Here is a 26,722-nt window from a genome sequence, read left to right as displayed (position 1 = left end):
AAAAGAGATGGGGGAGGGTTGAAAAAAGATGGAAGGAGAGGGGGGGTGAAAAGAGATGGGAGGGGACGGGTGGTGAAAAGAGATGGGAGGGGGGTGAAAAGAGATGGCAGGGGGGGTGAAAAGAGATGGGAGGGGGGGGCTGAAAAGAGATGGGAGGGGAGGGGTGAAAAGAGATGGGAGGGGAGGGGGGTGAAAAGAGATGGGAAGGGAGGGGGGGTGAAAAGAAATGGGAGGGGAGGGGGGTGAAAAGAGATGGGAGGGGAGGGGGGGTATAAAGAGATAAGAGGGGAGGGGGGTATAAAGAGATAGGAGGGGAGGGGGGGTATAAAGATATGGGAGGGGAGGGGGGGTGAAAATAGATGGGAGGGGAGGGGGGGTGAAAAAAGATGAGAGGGGAGGGGGGTGAAAAGAGATGGGAGGGGAGGGGGGTGAAAAGTGATGGGATGGAGGGGGGTAAAAAGAGATAGGAGGGGAGGGGGGTGAAAAGAGATGGGAGGGGAGGGGGTGAAAAGAGATGGGAGGGGAGGGGGTGTTGAAAAGAGATGGGAGGGGAGGGAGGGTTAAAAGAGATGGGAGGGGAGGGAGGGTTAAAAGAGATGGGAGGGGAGGGGGCTGAAAAGAGATGGGAGGGGGTGAAAAGAGATGGGAGGGGAGGAGGTGTGAAAAGAGATGGGAGGGGAGGGGGGTGAAAAGAGATGGGAGGGGAGGGGAGGGGTGGGTATAAAGAGATGGGAGGGGAGGGGGTGTGAAAAGAGATGGGAGGGGAGGGGGGTGAAAAGGGATGGGAGGGGGGGTGAAAAGAGATGGGGGGGGTGAAAAGAGATGGGAGGGGAGGGGTGGTGAAAAGTGATAGGAGGGGGGGGTGAAAAGAGATGGGAGGGGAGGGGGGGTGAAAAGTGATAGGAGGGGAGGGGGTGAAAAGAGATGGGAGGGGGGTGAAAAGAGATGGGAGGGGAGGGGGGGTGAAAAGAGATAGGAGAGGAAGTGAAAAGAGATAGGAGGGGAGGGGGGGTGAAAAGAGATGGGAGGGAGGGGGGTTTAAAAGAGATGGGAGGGGAGGGGGGTGAGTGAAGTATTTGTGCAAACTTTATGAGGGAGTGTTAATAAAATTGTTATTATTATGTACTTGGAGGCTGATGAAAACTTAGTTTTGATGTAAGGTGTGGTGTGGATGAGGGTAAGCTGAGGTAGTGTAGCGCTAATGAAACGCAGACAGACATCAGTAGCGGCTGTGCGGTGCACAGACAGGGTAAGCTGAGGGAGTGGAGCGCTGAGGAAATATTCTGGAAGCCAGAGGGTCACGTGGGGATGACTTAGCTCAGATAGTGCCAACTCGCCCTCTTTCCTAAGCACGACAAGATCTGTTTCTTTTCTTAGTTTTATTGAGGGAAAACAGGATAAGGTACAATCTCTTGTGTAGAGGTGTAGGTGTCTCTGTGTGTGCTCAGTATTCAAGGGAGGTGAAAAGATACTTCTTCATCACCATTACAGGGATTACAGCAGGGTACTCACAAGTCCAGGGAAAATGGTGGAAAGAAGGCAGTGATGCATACTGGGTGATAAAATGGTCTGGGGACAAACCATCTGTGGGCAGAACAGAGGGGGAGAAGCAGACCAGCCCATTTGAGAGAAAAGCTGGGGCTGCCATGACAACTCACACGAGTGTCTGGGGAAGCTGCAACATGTAACAGAAATGTTGCATCTTAATGCAGCATACTGCTGGAAGAGGGGAACTGGCACTGTGTTTGTGAGCAGAATCTAACACATGCAGCTGGCTCTGAGACGGCTGACAAACAGGGCTGCAAAGACAGGGGGGGTGAAACAGAAGTGTAGACAGGACTATTCCTTTTCCATAAAACCTCCCATTCTGGTATCTGTAGATACCACTATATGGCAGGCTATGTGGAACATATGTGCAATGCATACAACATAACAACATAATAATGTAAAGTCCATGTCCGCATAACGAGGTGATACCGGCCGGCACCACTGGTGTTGAGATCCCTTGGCAAAGTCTTTTAGCGAGGGATGTTGGGTGGATGAACCGCTCCAGGTTTGCTGGTTGCACCACAAAGTCTTTTTGTAAAAGTCTCTGGCAATGTTTCCTTTTAGTCTTGTAAGAGAACAGTCCTTTTGTCTCTGTAGTTGCACCCCCAGAGTGTATCCCCTTGTAGGTATACCAGCCGTGGCAGCCTGTCGCTCTATCACCTGGCGTTTGGCAGAAGGAGAGGGCTTTTGGCTACTTTTGGGAGCGGGACAACACTCCTGGAAGACTGGCTGTCAAGTCCAGCCCAATGAAGAGGGCGTCGTTCAGGGGGACTCCCTGGAGCTGAGCGCTGGGGCTGAACACTACCCGGATTTGATCAGGTTCCTGAGGGTGGTAGGCCCTAGATGATTGGAGGTACCGGCCTTTTTCACCTTTCTCCATTAGAGGTGCTGGCTTTGCGTGGCCGGTAAAGACTATCTTCTGGATGAAGGCCACAAAGTTGTTTTTGATCTCCGGCTCCCTTTGTGGGTTGCAGCGGAGCGAAGTGAACCTAGAGATGACAGGTCCTCTATTGTTCAGGAGGCGTCTTTTTGGTGAACGGACTGGTATCGGAGTCACCCAACTGCTTAGTCCGTCTTTAGAGAGCTCCTTGACTGTTAATTTCGGGAATCCTCTATCTTCCCTTGATGGTGTTTGCTTGTCATCGTTCCTTGTTGTCTGGAACGCTGTGCACCGTAGTTCATCGGTACATTTCTCTTGCATGAGAACATCTCCGCGTAGTTTGGTGAAACGCTTTTGTGTCTCTCTGTTGATTGCCATCGGGAGGTTATTGTCTCCCTGGACGTGACGAAGAACAGTCTCTTTTGCCCTAGTGAATCCCTTTATGAAATGTCTCTGTGGCTGTCTCTTTTTAGACGTGTGAGAGGACAGTCCTTTTGACACTGTGGCTTCACCTGTAGTGCGCAATTTTTTGCGGCTACGCCAGCCGTGGCAGCCGGCTGCTTTGTCGCTTGACACTCTGTGGAGAGGGACAACTGTACGCCTTAGTCGTGCCATTGATCGCGAGAGGACTGTTTGATTGTTTATTGCCATTTGGACGATCCCTTTGTCGGTCACCTTTGGGAGGTTACTTTCTTCCTTTGGTGGAATCGACTCCTCATCCTTAGCTGTCTGGACTGCTGAGCATCCTAAGCCATTGTCGCATCCCATCGACGTGAGGATGTCTTTGTTGGTCTCAGGAGTATGATCCTGTCTTTCCTCTTCACTTGGCCCTTCGGTCACTTGGAGATGGCCAAGACATGGTTCAGAGAGAGATGTGTGTCCACATTCTGTCACCACCGTCCTGCGGGCATCAACGTAGTCTTGCCCGTGCTCTTTGTTGGTGCACGCGTTGCCCACTATCACCCATCCTAGGTCAAGTCTTTGGGCGTATGGTGCGTTGTGGGGTCCGTTATGCTGTTTACTGACTTTATGTACCCTCATGATGTCCCTACCGAGCAGCAGCAGGATCTTGGCGAATTGTTCCACCGGCCGGATGTGGTTGACTATTCCTTTGAGGTGGGGGTAAAGGAGTGCCACGTCTGGTGTGGGTATCTCGTCCCTGTTTGTGGCCATGTGGTTGCACTCAATGAGTGTGGGAAGGGGCATGTTCACTTTGCCGTCTATTGAGCATATGGTGTAGCCATTCACTCTTCTCCCTGTGGTCTCCATTTGCCCTGCGCACGTTCTGAGAGTGTAAGGGGAAGCACCATCTTGTATGTTAAACATGTCGAAGAACTCTGACCTGACCAGTGATCGGTTGCTCTGGTCGTCGAGGATTGCGTACATCCGAATAGCCTTCTCAGGTTGTCCCTGGGGGTGCACTGCGACAAGGCATATTTTGGAGCAGGACATTTTGTCACCTTCTTTTCCGCAAACCTCAGTGCGCTGAGATGTGACGGATGTTGACTCTCCTTCTTCTTCCTCCCCGCCATGCTCCGCTACGGAGGATGGGTTCTTGAGTTGGTGGAGTGTCATCGCCTCTGGGTGTAACGCTGTCACATGCTTGTCACTTTCGCACACTGTGCATTTGCTCTCTTCCTTACAGTCCCTGGCTAGGTGAGTTGTGGAACCGCAGCACTTGAAGCAAACCCCGAATTCTCCAAGTAACCTCTTGCGTTCCTCTAGGGACTTCATCCTGAACCCAAAGCACTTGTTGAGTGGGTGTGGCTTCTTGTGTATGGGACATTCCCTGTTTGGGTCCCTTGGTTCCTTGTCTCCGGTGACCGACTGATCGGGAGTAGTTTGGGTCGTGGGAGGCACGTCCGTCCTGCGGGCCGAGATGGGTGTTTGGGGGTTACCATATCTCGTCGCTGGTCTCTCGTTCTTCAGGCTGCTTGCACTATATGTGGTATGCGCACCTAAGACGAAACTGGGATCGTTCCTTGTCCTTGCCGCTTCGCGGATGAAGCTCACGAAGAATGAGAATGGGGGGTAGACGACTTGTTTCTCCCTTTTGTACTTGGACCCTTGTGAAATCCATCTTTCTTGGAGGTTGAAGGGTAGCTTCTCCAGGATGGGTCTCACTCCACGAGCTGTGTCTAGGGCGTTGAGACCTATTAAGGAATGGTCTTTCCTTGCGACCTCCAGTTCTTGCAGCAGGTCTCCAAGATCTCGTAACTTCGAGTAGTCTTTAGTTGTGATCTTGGGGAAGCTCTCGATTCTTTTGAAGAGTGAATCTTCGACTGCTTCGGGGCTGCCATAGGACTCTTCTAGCCTTTCCCACACTAGGTCAAGACCTACTTGGGGTTGGTGCGCGTTTGCCGCCCAAAGTCTCTGCGCTTGCTCCCTGGATACGTTCCCCAGGAACTTGACTAACAGGTTGAGCTCTTCCCTTGCTGAGAAGTCCAAGCTGTCTATTGCGTATTTGAACGTGAACTTCCACGTCCGGTAGTTCTCAGGGCGGTCGTCGAAGCTGATGAGTCCTGCGTGCACCAAGTCGCGCCGGATCATGTACTTGGCTATGTCTGTTAGACCTGAGACATCGGCGCGTTTGTCCCGTTCTGAGGTAGTTGCTGGGAGGGTCTGTGCGGTCGCCTCTTCCTTGGCGTGGATGCGTGATGGTTGCTGGCTAGTGTGAGGGGCTGTTTTCTCCTGCGTGGGTGTACCTGGATTGCAAGCCTGTTGTGGTGCATCCGTGTGCGCGCTGGCGTGTGGATCACTATTGTGGCTGTGGCTATCCCAGGCAGCATGTGCCATTGATGGAGCAGCGTCTTCTCCTCATGGTCTTAGCGAGTCTTCGATGTCTGTGGTGTCACTCCCTCCGTGTTGAGATGGTGCGCTGGTGTTTACACTGAAGAGGCTCCTTACGTAGTCTTCAGTGCGTCGGACCGGATCCTCTGAGGCAATCCGTCTGTACGGTTGCTCTCTGCCGTCCTGTTGCGCGGCTGCTTCTAGGATTTCGGCTTGGGCTATAGCGGCGGCGGCTTCCTTCTCTTGATTAAGTGCCTCTAGTTCCGCATCAAATTCGGCCTTCCTACGCGCAGTGGTTGCGGCAGTAGCGGCGGCGTTAGCGGCGGCGTTAGCGGCAGTAGCGGCGGCGTTAGCGACGGCGGTGGCGGCATTAGCAGCGGCTGTCTGTTCTTCCTCTTCTATGCGCGCTCTTCCTGCTCTTATGGCTGCTTCTCTGCGACTATATTCGGCCCTGGCACGTGCGGCCTCTGCGGCGGCTCGCGCCTTGGTGGCGTTTGTGCTCGCGCTAGAAGTGTCAGATCTTGCTGACCTTGATGAGTGTCTGGATGTGCTTGAGCGCTGCGATGCGGTTTCCAGCAAAAGGTCTTTCCTCTTACTTTCGGCTTCCGTGATAGAGGTTCGCACGCGGCTGTCACGTGTCAAGTCAAGGTTATGCTGTAAGTCCCTTTCATGCAGGCTTTCGCCGGTGTTAGCCCTGGCCAGGTAAGCGACATATGCCTCTGATAGCTCTTGGTAGCATAAGTGATCTATCTTTAATTGAGTTATTGCCTGCTCGAGCTGTTGTACGGAATTGCCAGCGGCGGCGACATTGCGTATCCCAAGTGTGGTAGTGTTCCAGGCCAACTCTAATTTAGCGCGGTGCGCTTCAATGTCAGTCTCGTATTTTTCGCGGGCCTTTTGTGTCAGTGTGACGGTCCGTTTGGGCCTTGCACCTGCCTGCGCCTGTTGCAGTTGCGCGGCGGTCTCTGTGTCTGAGTGATCGCTCTCCTGCATGATGTCTGGTGAGGCTCTGAGTTCTGCCATGCTGTAGGTGTGTGTAGGCCTTTTGCCAATGCGTGTGGCGTGTGGTCTTTTTACCTTGTCAGCGATGGGCGTCTGTATCAGATGGTGCCGAGCGGTGTCCTGCAGCGTGCAGCGGGGGGGTTGCTGTACTTACAGGTGTCCGTTGGCTCTGACCCGTGTCCTAGCAGGTGTCCGGTGGCATGGCCCTTGATGGCGTTGGCCGTAGGAACGTGCGCAGGGGTAGGTCGGAAGGTGGCTCCTCACTGTGGGGCTGAGCAGCGGGTGGACTCAGACAGAGAAAAAGGCAGTTAGGTATTGTGAGAGAAGCACTGTTTGTTGCAAGGCTGCTGTGCAGTTTGAGCTACTGGTTGTCTGTGAAAGTTGTAGGCTGTGTGCAGTTGCAGAGGCTGCTCTGTATTTGCTGTGTAAGCTGCTTGCTTGTACTGCAGTAGAGGCTGCTCTGAATAGCTGTGTATGCTGCTTGCTTGTACTGCTGTGGAGGCCGCTCTGTATATAATGGAGTCTGGGTTGCCGCTCCTGTAAGTGTCTGTAAGGCACAGATAGCTTTTCACTATTCTGGAAGCCAGAGGGTCACGTGGGGATGACTTAGCTCAGATAGTGCCAACTCGCCCTCTTTCCTAAGCACGACAAGATCTGTTTCTTTTCTTAGTTTTATTGAGGGAAAACAGGATAAGGTACAATCTCTTGTGTAGAGGTGTAGGTGTCTCTGTGTGTGCTCAGTATTCAAGGGAGGTGAAAAGATACTTCTTCATCACCATTACAGGGATTACAGCAGGGTACTCACAAGTCCAGGGAAAATGGTGGAAAGAAGGCAGTGATGCATACTGGGTGATAAAATGGTCTGGGGACAAACCATCTGTGGGCAGAACAGAGGGGGAGAAGCAGACCAGCCCATTTGAGAGAAAAGCTGGGGCTGCCATGACAACTCACACGAGTGTCTGGGGAAGCTGCAACATGTAACAGAAATGTTGCATCTTAATGCAGCATACTGCTGGAAGAGAGGAACTGGCACTGTGTTTGTGAGCAGCATCTAACACATGCAGCTGGCTCTGAGCAGGCTGACAGACAGGGCTGCAAAGACAGGGGGGGAGGGGTGAAACAGAAGTGTAAACAGGGGTATTCCTGTTCCATGACAGGAAACGCAGACGAACATCAGTTGAGGACGTGCGGAGCGCAGACGGAACGGCGTTGATGCAGAGGAGAATGGTTTATATTTTATTGAGTGGTGAGCTGGGGTGAAGGAAGGCTTTTATTATTTAACAAACGTTCTAAGGTGGCAGGGAGTGTTCATGCCAAAGGCGGACATTTGGTTTGTAGCTGCGTGAGAAGGCAGACATTTTGTGAACTGTCAAATGTCTATTTGGTGAAGGTGGGGGCGGGAAGGCAGACATTTTGAAAAAGCTCATTTTGGAAAGGCTGAAATGTAACAGTAGGGGCGGGCATGCGGAGCGCAGACGGAACGGCGTTGATGTGGAGGAGAATGTTTATATTTTATTGAGTGATGAGCTGGGGTGAAGGAAGGCTTTTATTATTTCAGAAAGGTTGTAAGGTGGCAGGGAGTGTTCAGCGTGTTAAGGGGCCAAAGGCGGACATTTTTTTTGTAGCTGCGCGGGAATGCGGACATTTTGTGAACTGTAAAATTTTTATTAGGTGAAGGTGATATACCCGGCGTTTCCCGGGATGTAAAGAAAAAGGATGTTGTTGAAAATGTTTTGTTTGTAAACAAACAGTACAATGAACATGTATCTGAGCAAATATGAGCAAAGTGCATGTTTATTGTAATGGTTGTTTATAAACAACATTTTTAGTAGTTCCAGTTGGAGCAAAGATATAAAAAGCACAACTACAATGCCTGAGTAATAAATGTAGGCCAACTACTCACTGGCTGAGAAACTTCTGATTGGTCAAATGTCAATAAGGGGCGGAGCCAAAATGAAACTAGGCATTAAATGGCAGTTAGTGAGGAGATTCTCACAGCAGCCATTTTGTGTATAGACAGATTCATTTCTACATACAGGTGCAAAACTTATGTTTTTTTTTATTCCCTTTTCAGTGAAGCAAATAAATAACAATATGTTTAGGCATTAAATGACAGTTAGTGAGGAGATACTCACAGCAGCCACTTAATATTGTATAATGTAGATTCCAAGTTATCCCTTTAAGAGGTGTAACATTCATCTAATATGGATCTCATGTGATATTAAATATCCCCCAAAAATATACTCTTCAAAAGAATCACTTATTTATATTAATATTGGTCATCTCTTAAGTAATATCATCTGATAATTAATTAGTTAATTAGACAGGGGTGATAGTCTGAGGTGGGTTAAATTAGACAGGGGTGATAGTCAGAGGTGGGTTAAATTAGACAGGGGTGATAGTCTGAGGTGGGTTAAATTAGACAGGGGTGATAGTCAGAGGTGGGTTAAATTAGACAGGGGTGATAGTCTGAGGTGGGTTAAATTAGACAGGGTGTGTGAAGCAAGCTGCGCGGCTAGAGGGAGTATCGGGCGGCCATGTGTGTGGTCTGGCCAGGCGTGTGATTTTTGTGCAACTTAAGGGAGAGTGCAGGCTATGGCGGCCGTGTGTGAAGCAAGCTGTGCGGCTACAGGGAGTGTCGGGCGGCCGTGTGCGCGGAGCTGAAGAGGACGGAGGTGCATTTTTTAAAGTTAAGGGAGAACGCCGTCTTTGGGCCTCATGCAGTAAGCGCCGATAAGGCTTTTATTGGCATTTTCCCGCCAAAATTGGATTTGAGATTCAGTAAGCGCCGATAAGTGGTCAAAATTGGCATTTTTTCATCCCGATAAAAATTTATCGGCATGCGGCTGCCAATAAGCCACTTTTCGGCACTTTTTTAAATCGGCTTTATTCTAGTAGCCCCGATCAGCTTATCGGTGCTGATCAGCACTCAAAAATGGAGATATCTTTGGCAATTTGTCCCGCCAACTAAAGTTGGCAAGTTGGAGGGGAGAAGGATCGGCAAGGTTGCTGATGAAATAAGTTTAGTTATATATTTTCTATATTAAAGTAGATTAGCAATATACAAGTATATTCACATGTATTATATATATATATTCAGCACCCAACAGGTTAATATGTTATCAGTTCAACATGCTGCTTTCATGAAAAGCTTATTGGACATTGGGTTCACATATGGTTACAATTGTGTAAACATTCCTTAGGTATCAATGTCTGTGTCTCGGTTTCTGTTCTGTGATATATTATATCCCTGCCAGCACTGAAACCCCTAGGGGTTTTTCTTCCTGGGGAAATCAGTGTGTTTAATAAGGAGAGAAGGAGACATTGATTGATGAGTTCTTTGTTCAGAAAAGTATAAGAATCATGGTTAACGTAGTTTAAACTACTACCCTGAACTGAGTTCTGATTTTCTGAAGAAGAAACTTTTGTAACATAATGGTGGAGAATGCAGCGGGCATGGACTAACAGCTAAAAGGAGTAAAAAGGTGAGAGTTATCGTGTCTCCCAAAAGGAGAGAGGGTTTCCATAAACCTTATTCCTAGTCTGTAAACGTTGCCCATGAAGATCCGGAATTGAAAGACTTCATTCAAGGAAATTGGTTCCAGTTCAGGAGGAAAAATTCGGTATACCGTGAGGATAAAGGAAAGACGTCTGTTATTTTGTGAAGTACAAAGACCAAGAAAAGAGAAAAATCAGCAACCCAAGGTCGCCTGGTTACTTCATTTGGGCCCGGAATAAGGCGGGTGTCTCTTGAGCAAAGATACAGAAGAAAAAGGGGTGCTAAATATAGTGGAGGAGTGCACGCTTCCACTTCAGACCCCCCTGTAACGGTACGTTATTCGTTACTTACATACTGAAGGAGGGTAGTCACGATAATCAAATTTAAAGGTTTTTTTAGTCCATATATTGATTATCGTTTGAAGATGGACTGGCTTAAGAGAAAAGCCTCCAAATATTCTTTGGATACCAACATCTCTGGGGGTAATCCTTTGGATATTTGGGATGATTTTATGTTGTTTGTCTTAGATGGAATTAAAGAAGTAGAAGGGAGAACATTTGAAATGTTTAAAGATGAAAAGAAAGTAGGCTTGTTAGCAAAAGGTTTTATAGATACTTCAAATGCAATGCAAGAGTGTTATAAAAAGGAAAGTGATGGTTGTATTGTATGTACTCAGTCTAAAGACAAGAGGGACATATTGATGGGGGCAATAATGGGTGTTACCACGAACAGTACTTTAAATATGTCTACACCATGTGGTCCACAATCTATGCCTCGCTTGTCTAGACTCAGTACTCCAAGAGTACCTGCTTATAATCAAATGTCTGATTTAATGAGTAAAATAGTAAATGCTATTGACAACCTAGATCAGGTTTTGGATAATGTGACTGTTATTGAAACAGTTGAGACAGGTACTTCAGAATCTGCTGAGGATGCTCCTCAGGTACAAAAAATCAAAGTGCGTATAGGACCATTAAAAGAAGCTCTTGGTCAGAATCGCCTCACTGTTGATCTGCTGCGGGCAGCAGTGCGAGCTTTGAGTGACGATGCTGAAAAATTGCAAGAGGTTCAAAAAGACACTATTCGCAGTGTGGGTGATTTAATAGAACGCACTGAGGTATTGTGGAAAATTACTGATCCTCTATCATAGGGAATACAAGTATTAGAAGGTACTAAGTGTAACGGTATTTCTGGCCCGGCCTGACCCACCCAATCTCACATTGGCCCCTGTGGTCTAACCGGTCCCCATTACAGTGTGGTAGTGTCTGGTGGTGCACCTGCTGGCAACAGGACTCCTGAGTCTCCCGCATGATGGTGTGTGGGGAGGACCCGTCCAGACAGGCAGCTGAGGTAGTGTGCTGAGTCCTACCTATATCCAGTGCAGCGCCTCCACCTCATCAGGGTCCCTGCGTCCGCATGGGGATGGTCCTGTTGATGAACTCCTCCGTGGTGCTCCCCTCTGCAGAGTAATCCCAGACTCACACACGAGGGTGTCTTTGATCAGATGCATCTTTATTGCTTGAGGTGGGCTAGCTGCCCTCCACAATGGGGTGTACTTAGCCCTCCATCTTCCAGCTGCTTCCCTCCGAAAGGTACGCCTTCCCTTAATAGGTGGGTTCCCTATCCCCGCAGGGATCTCGGCCCTGTGCCAGGTCCCTGGTCACAGTTCTCTCAGGCAGCTTGTCTCTCTCTGCTTTGTGCTGCCAGACTCACAGCTCTGCATTCAGACTACTGCAACAATGTTGCAGACCTCCATGTGCCTCTTACTGACAGAGCAGCACAGCAACAGGAACTCCTCAGCAACAACTCAGAACTACGCAGAACTAACTTTTAGTCACAGTGCTGTGCCTTATGTACTCTGGGGGCTGGCATAACTCTGACATCACTAACCATGGAGTCAGAGTTCATGACCACTCCCATCCATACATAGGGCACCTCACCAGGGTGTGAGGGCAAACCTCCATAATTACTGCTGGCATGCCCACAACTTACCAGGCCTTACTGTCAGCAGGAGAGATGACTGTAGCCATTTTACATGACCGCTACATTCTCCCCCTGGTGAATCCCACCGTCCCCGGCTGGGACCTAAATTTGAAGTACCTTTTGTCCGGAAGCACTGTAAAATGGAACACACATAATTAATCACAGCATTACAGTACCTAACTTCATCACACATAGTAACAGATACATCCTAACTTTGGATGATAACAACCCAGATTACTCCCTGATGAAGTATCCATTACTGGTACTACCATACCCTCTTACGGTGGCTTGTGCACAGCATGGTCCACTGGGCTTAAAGCAGCAATGCTGTAACCCTCTGGGTGACACATCTCATCTAACCCGCCAGGATCCCAATCTTCTTCCCCTGATCCTTCCTCCTCATCAGTGCCATATCCCCTATCCTCACCAGTGGAACCCATTTTAAACACAATTTCTCCCTCTCGGCCCGGCTGCTCCTAGTCAACTCTGCGTTCCCTGCCCTCCCTGGCAACACCCATGACAGGGGCTCGTCTGTGTCCACGGGGTCAGATAATATCCCAGGCCCCATAGGCTCTATATTATGCTGACATATCTGAAACCATCGTTCCTGCATCTTCCTCTTCTTCTGGGCCGGTGTAAATTCCCCCACCGCCCACCATCGGGTCTCCTTACGTTCCTCAGACCCCCACTCTAGTGAGTCCCCCTCCTCTGTATTCCCCCAAGAAGATATCCCCGCGGTTCTTTCCGAGCGAGGCTTGGACCATAGGTATGATCCCGGTACCTTTTCCTCTGCCGAATCGGTTACATTAGGTACCCACCGGGCCATCGATGCCATACCCAGTTGCCCTCCACCCCTGGAACCCCCCTCTGAAGCGTAACTGTTCAGTCTCTCCCCAGTCCGTTCCTCACCGGTTCCCTGGGACCCTCCCGACATTCCCAAACTGGACGTGGACCCACGGGAAAAGGTGACTGGGACAGAGGCTTTATCTAGGGCATGGGTTTGGGCGTAGGGACAGGTAATGGGCATCCGCGGGGTTCCGACCCGCTCTCTGCCTTCGGATAGTCCCGTATCATTGTGCGGACGTGCCGCTGGTTGGGCCTCACCCGTCTCAGCTCTCCTCGCAGCCTGCCAGCTCTTTGTTGACACAGGTGATCGGGAAGCACTGCGCGATCGCCGAGGCGTTGTGGTTCTCTCTCTGGTCGTTCCGCTACCTCCGCCGGAAGTGACGTCATCACCGGAACCGGATACTCCGCCATCTCGCGATGGATCCCCAAGCGGGATCTCTTCCTCCACAACGACATCCGCCGCCGGAAGTGAGGGTTCTGCTCTTCGCTCTGCTCCGGCCTGGGCTAGGCCTTCCTCCGCCGTTGCCACCACCGGCGCCTGGGGAGGGTAAGGATGTATCTCACCGCTCCGTCGGCTCGGGATGGAATCTTCTCCTCCTTCCGCGCTGTAAGTCACCACGGCCGTGGGACTCCGCCGCTCCGGTTGTCTCTGCACCGGCGACACGAGACTCCGCTCCGCCGCGACACAGGTAAGTGCCGGTTCTTTTCCCGCACCGCTGTAGTGGTCTGCCGGTAGGCGCATCACCACCGTCGTTAGGGTCGCTTGTTCCTCTTCCGAGGAGCCGAACTCCGACTCGGGGAGTGGCACTCCCGCAGGGGACCGACGGTGAGGTTCCGGGTTCTCACCACGGTTGTAGACCCCTCTCTCTTCAGGCTCCGTTCTGATCATTAGGAGCGATCCCCATTCTCCGGGATCAACTGGTTCGGTGCAGGCCGCACGCGGGGCTTCAGCCGTCAGCATGGCTGTGTCCGCCCCCGCCTTGACTACCAGGGAGCATCCTGGCAATGAGTAGGGATATACCCCAATGTCCATCTCGCTCTTTGTTGTGCTGGTTACGGGAGACACTTTGCACAATGGTCTCTCCTGTTCACCAGCTCGCAACTGTGGGACAGGAAGCTCACACCCAGCTCCTCCCTCAGACAACTCGGGTCTTGGCTGGCAGAGATAGAGACCCCTCCCCCTGTTGAATATTTGGGGAGGGTCCCACAAGTTAATTGGATGTCCTTTAATTGAGGCCGCACCTCTTTCAGTCCTAGAGGGCGTGGCTTCAGGTTTCGCGCCATACCTCCCCGCAGGGTGGAATTTTTCTTTTGGCGCCAATCCCGGACAACTTTCTGCAAGTTTTGCATTTGCAGCATTTTCTGCAACTGGCCCACGCGGTCTCCCCGGGTAGCGGGAACCGCCATTTTGGCTTGCTCTGCAATCCATATTCACAGCAGCTGCAACTTCATATTCCTCTATCTCATCCACTAGCCTCCCTAAGGACAGGGGATCACCCCGTATCCAGGAGCACAGCATCCTAGCCACGACAGGATGGTCAGGTGACGCTCCTCTCAGAATTCGATCACAAAAGTACACCTCCACCTCAGTGGCCTTAATACAATCCCCCTTTCGCATCTCCTGTAAGACGGCTCCAATCCGCAGGAGGAACCCAGGTAGATCCTCTCCGTCTTCCTGATAAAGACTGAAGTACCGCTTCATCAATTGTCCCATGTCCTCTTTACACGCACACACCATGTGCGCTCTCTCCATTAGCCTCCGTCCGCCATTTTGGACTATCCGCACCACGCGGATCCTCCATTCCTTGGGCTGTCACGCTCTCGTACCAATTATCGTACATGGGGCTCTGTTCTGCGGGGCAGCCACCACACCAGTACAATAAAGATTGCTCAGATGCACCACCACATATGTACCTGATCTAGGCTCGACTCATGTTGCACTACCTCAGGCTAGGCTCACTCTCTTAGTGTCTGCTGTAACTCCTTCCTCCCAGTCTGTGCTCCCTACGGTAAGAGGTCTGGAATGGGCTAGAGTACTCTGGGGCTCCCATGCAGTACTGGGGCATCTACCTCTCTTGGTCAGCCTAGCGCAGACCCTCTCCTGGACTCCTGACCACGTTAACAGGCTATCCCTTCTGGCATACTACCAACTAGCACTACCTCAAGGTGACTCGGTCAGCTATAGCCCGGCTCCAAACCCCTCACTCCTTTCAGGCCCCTAGGTCGTCCCTACGAACTGACAATACCCTGTCAGCCCCTGACCACCCCTAGTTCCGTCCCAACGCAGCACAGAGTGGCAGCAGACACTCTCCCTGTTTCCCAGTGTGCCTAGCTAGAGCCTGTCCTGTTGACAGATCTGATCTCAGCAGCTCGCCTCCAAATGTAACGGTTTTTCTGAACCGGCCTGACCCACCCAATCTCACATTGGCCCCTGTGGTCTAACCGGCCCCCATTACAGTGTGGTAGTGTCTGGTGGTGCACCTGTTGGCAACAGGACTCCTGAGTCTCCCGCATGATGGTGTATGGGGAGGACCCGTCCAGACAGGCAGCTGAGGTAGTGTGCTGAGTCCTACCTAGTTCCAGTGCAGCGCCTCCACCTCATCAGGGTCCCTGCGTCCGCATGGGGATGGTCCTGTTGAGGAACTCCTCCGTGGTGCTCTTCTCTGTACATTCACTCCACACATGTACACGAGAGGGTTTGTGATTAAGAGCATCTTTATTGCTTGAGGTGGGCTAGCTGCCCTCCACAATGGGGTGTACTTAGCCCTCCATCTTCCAGCTGCTTCCCTCCGAAAGGTACGCCTTCCCTTAATAGGTGGGTTCCCTATCCCCGCAGGGATCTCGGCCCTGTGCCAGGTCCCTGGTCACAGTTCTCTCAGGCAGCTTGTCTCTGTCTGCTTGTGCTGCCAGACTCACAGCTCTGCATTCAGACTACTGCAACAATGTTGCAGACCTCCATCTGCCTCTTACTGAACACAGCAGCACAGCAACAGGAACTCCTCCGCAACAACTCAGAACTCACTTTGGATCAGTGCTGTGCCTTATGTATACTCTGGAGGCTGACACACCTCTGACATCACTAACCATGGAGTCAGAGCATGTGACCACTCCCATCCATACACAGGGCACCTCACCAGGGTGTGAGGGCAAACCTCCATAATTACTGCTGGCATGCCCACAACTTACCAGGCCTTACTGTCAGCAGGAGAGATGACTGCAGCCATTTTACATGACCGCTACATATATATATATATATATATATATATATATATATATATATATATATATATATATATATATATATAGATCAGATTGCATGCATTCCTCCAACCAGGAGTACAGCTCATCATCAATCTGCAATATTTAAATAACCACACTTCAAGAAATACATTAAAATACCTTTTTGTTTGGGCACAGGAAATAAACAGGAAAGCACTATATACTGTATACTATACACTAGCAGTTTAGTTACATTAATAGAACATTGGAGTGATTTAGAGTGATATGAGACAATAATAACACTTATATATATATTGTGCATTATACATACTACAATGTGATATCCCATTGGAAGCAAGGGGTTAACGGCAGTATGAACACTGCGTGAATAAGCTATAGAAACCTTACTTTACCGGAGGGGTGTGACTGTAGCCTTGAATAGAGTTGCCACCTCGCGCTCTTTCCTCCTGACGGACGCCACTATAACTTTTAGTTATCCTCATGGAGGGAGGCAAAAGTGAGGCCCCTGGTTGCTAGTCAGGCAATGTGGGGGCGGAGGGGGGGACATTTCTAAATACCATAGGGGGAACTAATGGTGCTAACCAAGACCCAGATACTCATAACCCAGGCAGGAAAGCTGCCCCTAACCATGCTGAGTGAGCTGGGGGTTTAGCATCTTCATAGGAATAGAGATATTGCAGCCACTATCTGTCTGCATCACCTCTACAGCAGATGTCCTACATGCAGAACCCTACAGCATATCAGTGCCTAGTGATCTTCACTGAGCAGCTGTCCATTGAACATGAATGGAGACATCTCAGTCACTGCTGGCCTGCATTATTGTCACGGGAGACCAGGTTATTTACACCTTTTTACCAGGATCCCTCATTGAGCAAAACAAGGGAGAGCAATAAATTGTAATTTATTCGGCATAAATCCACGTACACACAGTGGAACATAAAATACAGACAAAAAGACACCTACTGGGTGTGTGGGGTCGAAAACTAGACTTTCCTAGGTGCAGGGAACTCTTTGGGAAAGTTTTATCCTGACCGGACTTAGCCCGGAATCTCCTGGAACCCAAATCGGCATAAAGTTCCATTCGCTACCGCTACTTTCTTGTCCACAGAACTTGGTCCCTCCTGACCACGAGTCAGCCCAAATCTCCTGGAACTCAAATCGGCATAAAATCCCAGTTCGTTTCTCAGAACTTGGGTGCAAAAGTCGGGACGTAGTCTCTGGCGGGCAGGCTTTTCAGGCTTGAATCAAAGCCCGTTGCCTTGCTATTTTGAACTAAGCAACTTTGAAAAGCCTGCCTGCGCTCTTTTGTCTCTGACTCAAAGGGAACATACAATCTGATTGGCTCAGGGCTTCTTATAGTATTCCCTGCTTCATTCATAAAATAGAAGCAGACCGGACAGCCAATCAGCGCGTGGGAACTTTCCCAAGCAGCCAATCAGAGCCAAGCCGGTTGAAAAGCCTGGATAGCAGGAAATTTGAAATAGCCAAGAGACATGCGCAAGCCACATACCCCCCCCACCCCCAGACATCCCAATGCCACCCGCTGGGCAGGCGCCCCTAGGTCCGGCAGGACAAGTGGCATCCCGGAGGACTAACATTGATCTCCGGACCTGGTACTCCACCTTTCCCCGCTGACCAAATGCCGTTCACACCTCTGGGCATCCTCTGGCTGCTTTGAACTTCGATGTCCAGCAAACATACCGGCGCATTTGGGTTTGCACGGGCTGCCTGTTTGGACATCGGTTCCGAATGTTACAACATATTCAAATCCACTTTAATAAGCTCTGAGTCTCTGGGTACAGGGAACAGAAAAGGGAAAAATTATTCTTTTTTTTTTTTTTTACTGTGTACATGATGTCCCCACACACTTTCCCTTTGACTTAGGTTGGACTCTCAGAGTCCCCCCAACCTAATGTACGGTTGGGTACTGTAGACGAACGTTCACAGAGGTACACAATTGGAGGCTTTTATAAGGTGAAATTATAATAAGGCGTTATTGTGCCTTTTCCTTTTCATCAGGAAATCCATCCAAACACAGGGGGGGGGGGGAACAAAGCTTACAGTATATTCACTTGGGAGTATTTCTAGTGAAACATTATGCAATTAATTCACATCTCCCTTAGTTAAGCAGGTCTCCCAACCCCCAAACACATAGCATGAAAAAGCATATATAAGAAGTCTCTAAATAATGAAAGTCTTATCTGTTAGCTGCTGTAGAGTAAGCTTCTCTGCTCTGCTGGAACCGCACCCGTGAGTGCACAGAAAATATCAGCATCCAGGTTTAGAAGTCTTGTTTGGTGTCTTGCAATCAGCTATGCTGGGCAGAGCTCAAGACATGTGCTGTCTCCAAAGGTCAGCTCTCAGTCAGAGCTAAGGAGTCACTTCCTGTCTCAAAGGCAGGCTTTTGTAAGCAATGTAATCAGGCAGGTGGTGTTTAGTAATTAACTACCAACAGTTAACCCCCACACTGCTAGATTAAAGGCACATTCCTGAACAGGGATAAGTCCCCTGTTACATACCTCCCCTGTTTGTGGGAAGCTCGGGCTTACCACGGCCAAAGCCCATCCTTCCACTCTCATTCTAGATATCTCTGTGACTTGAATAAGAGTGGATGGAGGAAGAGAACCCTCTGTCCCGCTGGGATTGGAGCCCTTTCTCCAGTTTATTTTTGTCTCCTCCCGAAGATGCTCGAGATCAGCACTCCTCAGTCGCTCGAGGAGGACTTTTTCCACGTAAAGTCTTTTTATCGCGTGCGCAGTCTTGAGATTTCTGTTGCATCGGGCACTCCTCTTTTTGTAGACAAAGTGTATGGCAACAGTTAAAGAGCAGTTAGGACTAGCCCTTAGAGTTTTCTGCTCTTGAAGTGGTCTTTCTGCAGCTTCTCCACACCACGGAGTCGCCAGTTCAGCTTCTTCAGCTAAGGATTCTTCTGGCTTTGATTCTGCACTCCTACCTCTGGTTGTTGCCTGTTGGGCAGCTGTAGGTTTGGCTAGTGCTTTCTTTGGTGGCTCAAACTTCGTAATTTTGTTTTGAAGTTGCGTGGAGTCCCCAACTCTCACTGTACCCTTGTCCTTACGGGCATTAGTTACTGTGGGATACTGGTGCTTGGGCAGAGCCAATACCTTTTTCCGTATTGGAGGAATCTGTATCAGAGTCTCCTTTATATTCTGGAGCTCTGTAATTTTTGTTGTCAAGGTTGCCGCTGCGTCTGTTTTCTCCTTGGTGTACTGACTCAAGGGAATGGAACAGTCTCTCTGTCTCTCCAGCTCTTGCTCCAGTTTCAGAGCCTTCTCACGCTCCCTCTCATACAGAGTCACCTGGTATCGAAGCTCCGCTTCCAACGATGCTCTGAAGACATGCAGCGTGGCTTTTAGCTGCTCATACTGCTCTGTGGGGACGTACTGGGTATTCAGACGTTCCTGCAGCGCTTGTACCTCTTTAGCAGCCTGCAATTTTTCTTCCTGTAGTGTTTGCTGCTTCTCCTCAGCATACTGGAGGTGTGTACGCAGACCTTGCAGTTGGTTCTGCAGTCAGTGCTCTGCGTCAAACTTTTCCTTGACTTCTTCTGTTAACTAAAAATTTTCTTCTTTCAATTTTAAGTTTTCTCTTTTTAAACTTGAATTTTCTCCTTTTTCAGTCTCTGTATTCTTCAGGGCCTCTTTCCAGTCCTCCTTCCATTTACGCACATCTGCTTTGAGAATGACAATCTCCTGGCGTGAGACTTCCTTCTCTAGGTTGAGGGTCTGAAGCTCCTTCTGAGAGACTTTGAGATCTGTTTCAAGATTACCAATAGTTTCTTTAGCAATGTCAGCTCCTGAGTGAGACTGTGTAGTTCCTTTCTCGAAACTTCCAGGTCAGTGCGGCAGCTGTTGGTCTCATGATGTGAGGCATCCAGTGCACTGCGGAGTGTCTGAACCTCTTTCTGAGATACGTCCACCTCTATCTGGACACTGTTGACCTCCTGTTGTGAGGCATTCAGCTCTATGCGAAGAGTGTGAACATCTTGCTGGAAGACTGTCATCTGCTTCAGTGCCTCCTCATACTTCTGCTTTAGTGTAGCCACCATTTTATCAGACTGGCTCTGCTTTTCATCCATGGCGGAAATAGTAGCCTTTGCAGTATCTAGCTCAGTCTTGAGATCCTCCAATTCGGTCTTGGCCGCAGAGTAAATTGCGAGCACAGTCTTCTGTAGCTCAGCATTATTTTTTCTCTCCCTTTCCAATTCTTCACAGAGCAGATCACAGTCATGCCTGGCAGCTTGTAGTGCATCTTCAGGGCTGGTCAAGGGATCGTCACACACTGGTTCCGGCTCCACTTCCCTGGGATGGTTGGTTGAGGGTTCCTCACTGTTGGCACCGGACAGACACTTCTTTGGGGTACACGACTTCTGCCTTGGGCCCTCTGGATATTCGGTTACCCGCGGGACGAATTCTCCATTTTCTCTAGGCTGCAGGGCAACTCGGTCCCCCTTTTCCTCCACAGGATCTGCGGACGTGTCTGTTCCTTCCACGGTAAGTGAAGAACTGCTTTTCTTTTTCTTTTTCCGCCTTTTTGATTTGGATGACACCGTCCCTTCAGGAATATTGGGGTCTCCATCTTCATTTGAAATTTTAGCAGCTTCATTATATACGCCAGGCTTTTCTTGCAGCTGCTTTAGCTGACAGAAATATTCGGTGATCCACTGCTCCCGCTCTGTCTCCTGCTGATAATATTCGTCATCAAAGGGAGCGGTCTTTTCTGTTTGTGCCGAGTTCAGGCACCCCCACCATTCTTGGGGTGTTTTGTGGGTGTGACTCAGTTTGGGTTCCCCGTCAGAGATGTCTTCCTCTTTATTGGACTGGAAGGGCCACTCTTCTGTGGGGTAGGGTTCATTACAGGGACGCTGCATCTTGTCCTCCATTTTTAGGCTATCAGGTGTAATTTTCTTCCTGACCTCAGGAGGCGCTATTGCAGCTGTTGCCACTGTATTTGCTAGAACCCCCAATTGTGGTAGTCCTACAGATGGGCATATTTTGCTTGTAGAGGTCGTAGCTCTCACAGGCATCTCTGTAGACTTTTCCTTCTTGGGTAATTTTTTTTTCAATATCAGCAGTACAGTGCATGCATTTTCTTTTATCAGGTATACAAGATGTGCAGTTGCTAAGTTAAAAGTCTATTTGCTATACACCATTTACTTGCTAGGTGCAATGCCTCCACTTCAGCAACAGAATTTGGTTTTCTGCCTGAGTTCAGTAATTTTCAGTCTCATCTTTGGGTATTATGGCATTCACACTTCACACTTTGGGTGTCTGTTTTGCTCCAAAGATAATAGGCATACTTTTTTACTTGCAGAAAAAAAAACATTCTTTGCAGTGGACTCAACACTCAGCAATTAGCTTTGAAAAACCTTTTCCTTTATAGGGCAATTTTACACTCAGCATTTGTTTGCTAAAAATACCCCTGCTTCAGCACAGTCTTGTATCAATTTTCACACTTTTCTGCATATACTCCATTCACAGCTGGTAGCCCTATGCGGTGTGGCAACCTTTATTTGCAAAATCAGTACCACTCGTGGGTCACCATCTGTATTCACTGCTTCAGCGAAACTTTTGAAAACAACAAACACCTATCCCTTTTAAGGGCTGACTCACTTCTTGAACCCTGACTATGGCTGGAAGGCAAAATCCCTATTTCAATGACCATATTACGCTTTGTGATAGGCAAATAAAGTTTTAGCTGCTTCAGCAGTCTCTCTCCTCTAGGGATTGGGGCAAAGAGTCCATCTGTGGTTTTGAAAGTTTCAGTGCAGTGTGGTTTCAGTGGTGTGTATCCCTTTAACTCTGATCTCTGCTGCATGAGGTTTTTTTTTTCAGACTGTTTGTAGGCAAAAAGCATAACAAAAAATTTTCACATAAAAATCTCCGGTCCTTTTTAACTTCAAAGACACCTCTTGTCCCACTTCGGACACCAAATGTAGACGGACGTACACAGAGGTACACAATTGGAGGCTTTTATAAGGTGAAATTATAATAAGGCGTTATTGTGCCTTTTCCTTTTCATCAGGAAATCCATCCAAACACAGGGGGGGGGGAACAAAGCTTATATTCACTTGGGAGTATTTCTAGTTAAACACTATGCAATTAATTCACATCTCCCTTAGTTAAGCAGGTCTCCCAACCCCCCAAACACATAGCATGAAAAAGCATATATAAGAAGTCTCTAAATAATGAAAGTCTTATCTGTTAGCTGCTGTAGAGTAAGCTTCTCTGCTCTCCTGGAACCGCACCCCTGCGTGCACAGAAAATATCAGCATCCAGGTTTAGAAGTCTTGTTTGGTGTCTTGCAATCAGCTATGCTGGGCAGAGCTCAAGACATGTGCTGTCTCCAAAGGTCAGCTCTCAGTCAGAGCTAAGGAGTCACTTCCTGTCTCAAAGGCAGGCTTTTGTAAGCAATGTAATCAGGCAGGTGGTGTTTAGTAATTAACTACCAACAGTTAACCCCCACACTGCTACATTAAAGGCACATTAGTGAACAGGGATAAGTCCCCTGTGACAGGTACCCACAAACCATACAGTATACTGTTTGTGTGTCACCTTGGCCCTAGCTGGGGTACCTCCCTTAACCCAGGCATTCCCTCAGCTAAATGAATACATATATGCAAAGGTGAGCTTTTCAAAGTCGCTCTGTTGCAAATAGCAGAGCAGCCAGCTTAATTTTGGAGCTAGGAAAGGCTGCCTAGCAGAGGCTAAGTGAGACGCGAAGTCAAATTTCTCGTTTTAGAATGTAGCGGTCGCAGCTAAGGTTTTTAGCCGAAAAGAGGACCAAGAAGCCGGGAGAGATTTTCTGGTCAGGGAAAGCCTTCCAAAGCAGACGCCCTGCACCTATTTGAGCCTATTTTTTACCCCCAGTAAGTGTGTATTTCATCTGTATTTTGTGTAATCATTGTGTGTATGCGGGTTTACCCGAATAAATTTAATTTTGTTCTACTACCTTGTTTTGTCGAGTGAAAGTTCCCGGTATATATTTCTAAAAAGTCCTGGTCTCCCACCACAAGTTAGCATGAGTTATGTTCCCTCTTTGCTTTCTAGTGAGTCCACAAGTCCTATTAGATATGACCGAGATGTCCTAATACCACTGTCCTAATCTCTCTTCTGCAGGCAAAAACATGTCTGATTATTGTATCCGGCTGTACAAAGACTCAGACTACGATACAGTGAGGGACCTCTTTGCAAAGGGTAACATGGAGTGCACCCCTGCGGCCTTCTATCATGCCTTCAGCCTCCCACGCTTTTGGCTTTTCATGCTTGTTGTGTTCCTAATTCCTCTCTTGACCATTGGATCCATCACTGTCTCCATCCTGGCAGTGACTCTTACTTTAGTCCATATCTGGTTTTGCACCAGGGGTATCATGCTCCCCTATGTCCAGCGCTGCTTGTCTGATGACATGCGGGACATCCACAAATACTACCTGCAGAGGGATGGTTACTGCTACTGGGTGGCTGAGTCTGCCGGGGAAGTGGTGGGGATGGTGGCAGCTGAACCCTCATCTCACCCCGGGAGAGAGAAACATGTGGAACTCCGGAGACTGTCAGTGGTCAAGAGTCACAGGGGCAAAGGGATTGGTAAAGTTTTGTGCAGGACAGTCATTGACTTTGCCCGGGAGAAAGGGTACTCGGCGTTGATCTTGGAAACCTCGTCGGCTCAGATTGATGCTCAGCGGTTGTATGAGAAGATGGGTTTTAGGTGTTTTCGTACCTTTTATGCAAGAGCGCTCACAGCAAAACTCATTGAATTCAATTGCATGATCTATCAATACGACATCCCAACAGGCAGATGAGAGTTTACATCCCAAACCTCTCCCTGTGTGCAGAACGGAGGCCCTACTTTGTAGGTTTTATTGTTATTCTTGATGCTGTGCTGATCCCTATATACAACCGGTGCAGCCATCATAGCAAAATGTATTGGAGTTGCACCCAATGTGCCCCCTTCCTCTCCTCACTTTTGCACATACATTTTGGATTGGTTTGTGAGTACGGGAGTGCCACTGTCTGATAACTATTGGAATTGCAATAATGTTAATCTGCTCAGCCATGCTACACCCTGTCTACCATTTATAACATTTGTTTTATGTCAGTGGTATTTTTGTTTTGGACAGACTGGCCTGTAAAAGGGTAATATCATGGATTGAATACGCTATTGTTGTTAGGGCATGAAACAACTATTTGGGAATGAATACAAGAGTGCTAAGGAGTGAGATATAAAGGGATTCCTTTCACTAATAAATATCTGGCTTTTTTTGCATTAATCTGTCAGGAGAGAGACTGTGATAAATAAACTTATCAGTGTCAGTGTATTTGTGTGTATTAAGATGTTACTGAGTGTCCTGTGTGTGTATCCAGCTGTTACTGAGTGTCCTGTGTGTGTATCAAGGTGTTACTGTGTGTCATGTGTGTGTGAATCAAGGTGTTACTGAGTGTCCTGTGTGGGTGTGTGTGGGTGTCATGGTGTTACTGAGTGCCCTGTGTGTGTATCCAGGTATTACTGAGTGTCCTGTGTGTGTATCAAGGTGTTACTGAGTGTCCTGTGTGTATCAAGGTGGTACTGAGTGTCCTGTGTGTGTATACAGGTGTTACTGAGTGTACTGTATGTGTGTTTCAAAGAGTTACTGAGTGTCCTGTGTGTATCAAGGTGTTACTGAGTGTCGTGTGTGTGTATTAAGATGTTACTGAGTGTCCTGTGTATATCCAGGTGTTACTGAGTGTCCTGTGTGTGTGTGTCATGGTGTTACTGTGTGTCATGTGTGTGTGAATCAAGGTGTTACTGAGTGTCCTGTGTGGGTGTGTGTGTGTCATGGTGTTACTGAGTGTCCTGTGTGTGTATCCAGGTATTACTGGGTGTCTTGTGTGTGTATCAAGGTGTTACTGAGTGTCCTGTGTGTGTATCCAGGTGTTACTGAGTGTCCTGTGTGTGTATCCAGGTGTTACTGAGTGTCCTGTGTGTGTATCTAGGTGTTACTGAGTGTCCTGTGTGTGTATCTAGGTATTACTGAGTGTCCTGTGTGTGTATCCAGGTGTTACTGAGTGTCCTGTGTGTGTATCAAGGTGTTACTGAGTGTCCTGTGTGTGTATCCAGGTGTTACTGAGTGTCCTGTCTGTGTATCCAGGTGTTACTGAGTGCTCTGTGTGTGTATCCAGGTGTTACTGAGTGTCCTGTGTGTGTATCAAGGTGTTACTGAGTGTCCTGTGTGTGTATCCAGGTGTTACTGTGTGCCCTGTGTGTGTGTATCCAGGTGTTACTGAGTGTCCTGTGTGTGTATCAAGGTGTTACTGAGTGTCCTGTATTCAGGGCCGCTGACAAGGAGGGGTTGGAGTGGGGGCAGCTGGTACTCCTGTTCCGGGCCCGGTGAGAAAAGTGACCCGTGACCCCTGCTAGCAAACCCTGCGAAGGAAATCCCCATTGATTTGAGCTAACAAGCTGGTTTACGACGTCACTTTTGGTGCCAATTGAGGACGGATCGCGGACTAGAAGGAAGCCAGACGCTTAACTACATCTATCCTCGGATGATGCAGGACACCCCCTGAGTTACCAGCCCAGGGGACGAACGCAGCGCTAAGGAGGAGAACAAACAGCTGTCATCACATCGGCTGCAAGTACTGTCCACACTCCAGGCACCAATAGGAGGACTCCAGACCAGCGTGTTCAACACACATCCTCCTCAGCACAGGACTCCCGCACGTGAGGATAACACACATCCTCCTCAGCACAGGACTCCCGCACGTGAGGATAACACACATCCTCCCCAGCACAGGACTCCCGCACGTGAGAATAACACACATCATCCCCAGCACAGGGCTCCCGCACGTGAGAATAACACAGGCAACGTGTCCCTGTTTTATTGTTTTATTTTCATTTCATTGTGTATTGTACCGTGAATTTTTTAATATTGATCTATGCAAACTTTTATTATATGCACCAGAAGCGCCCCTCTCTTTCTGTTCTTGACATTTCCACATAGGATTGGTAATCTTTCTATGGGGCAGAACCAATAGCATATTCTATCTCAACGTTTGGACTCTAGATCACAGCACATAGGATTTCTCTGTGGGATTGGACATTTCAGGACATTTTAAATCTAGTATGTCATTTTTAACATAACATTTCTTATTTTGGGTCATACTGGTCCACTATTATATTACAGATAGAGCTTATGTTGCATTCTCCAATTATTATTATTTTTTATGGTTCATGTCATAAGTTTAGACCATTGGAGTCTAGGGTGTTACATAGGTTTTCATTGTCACCGTTTTATTATCGCTTGGTAATACTCACTGACAAAGTTGAGACATTAGGGGGTCTGACGTAACAGCATTAAGATCTAAGAAGCCATTTTGTTTGACTATTTTAGTCCGCCATCTTGTCTTGTCTTTGTATGTTTTTATGTCATCTTTCTATGTGAAGAAATCTGTGTGAACGAACGTGTGAAACAGAGAATGGAATGTTTTCGCTCCTAGCTGACTTTATTGATCTTTCCTCATCCAATCAGCTCCAAATGAAAGTGTAAACAGGCCAGAAGTTATGAGAAGCCTTGTTAGCAGTCTCAGATTCTTACAGTGAAACTGTTTCTCATACTAATATGCCAGGTGGCAGAACAGAAACATCACATTTAACCCCATAATGATTTTTTAGCTTACGTACATTTATCCAGTATTATTATGTATTACAAGATTATGTCATTTTAGTTAACGCACACTTACATCATTTGTTATGTATTACAAACTTACATCAGTTTTAGCATTGTTATGTATTACAAAATGATGTAATATTTAGTGACGCGCAAGCCCCCCCATAAAGGGGTGGAGCTTTAGTTTTTAGGATATAAATGTATCTCATACCGTGTTATATGGGGGAGAGCTTTTTGTTTTGAAGCTGTCTCCGCTGTGTGCACCTGAAATAAA

General features: G+C 48.3%; 1 protein-coding gene across 1 annotated transcript; it reads left to right on the top strand.

Annotated features, from left to right (window-relative positions):
- Window positions 1-8,223: 8,223 nt before the first annotated feature.
- LOC142472258 (N-acetyltransferase 8F1-like) lies at window positions 8,224-24,075 on the top strand. The gene is made up of 2 exons (XM_075579211.1): window positions 8,224-8,258; window positions 22,925-24,075. Exon 2 carries the CDS (start codon window positions 22,933-22,935, stop codon window positions 23,602-23,604), a length of 672 nt encoding a protein of 223 aa, XP_075435326.1. The 5' UTR covers window positions 8,224-8,258; window positions 22,925-22,932; the 3' UTR covers window positions 23,605-24,075.
- Window positions 24,076-26,722: the final 2,647 nt, after the last annotated feature.

The sequence above is a fragment of the Ascaphus truei genome, chromosome 1, assembly GCF_040206685.1.
Source record: "Ascaphus truei isolate aAscTru1 chromosome 1, aAscTru1.hap1, whole genome shotgun sequence".
Taxonomy (NCBI): Eukaryota; Metazoa; Chordata; class Amphibia; order Anura; family Ascaphidae; genus Ascaphus; species Ascaphus truei.
The sequence above is the reverse complement of the archived record's forward strand: the minus strand, read 5'-3'. Positions and strand labels throughout refer to the sequence as shown.

Excerpts from the sequence above, each read along its gene's own strand:
- LOC142472258 (XM_075579211.1), top strand. The coding sequence starts at position 22,933 with ATGTCTGATTATTGTATCCGGCTGTACAAAGACTCAGACTACGATACA.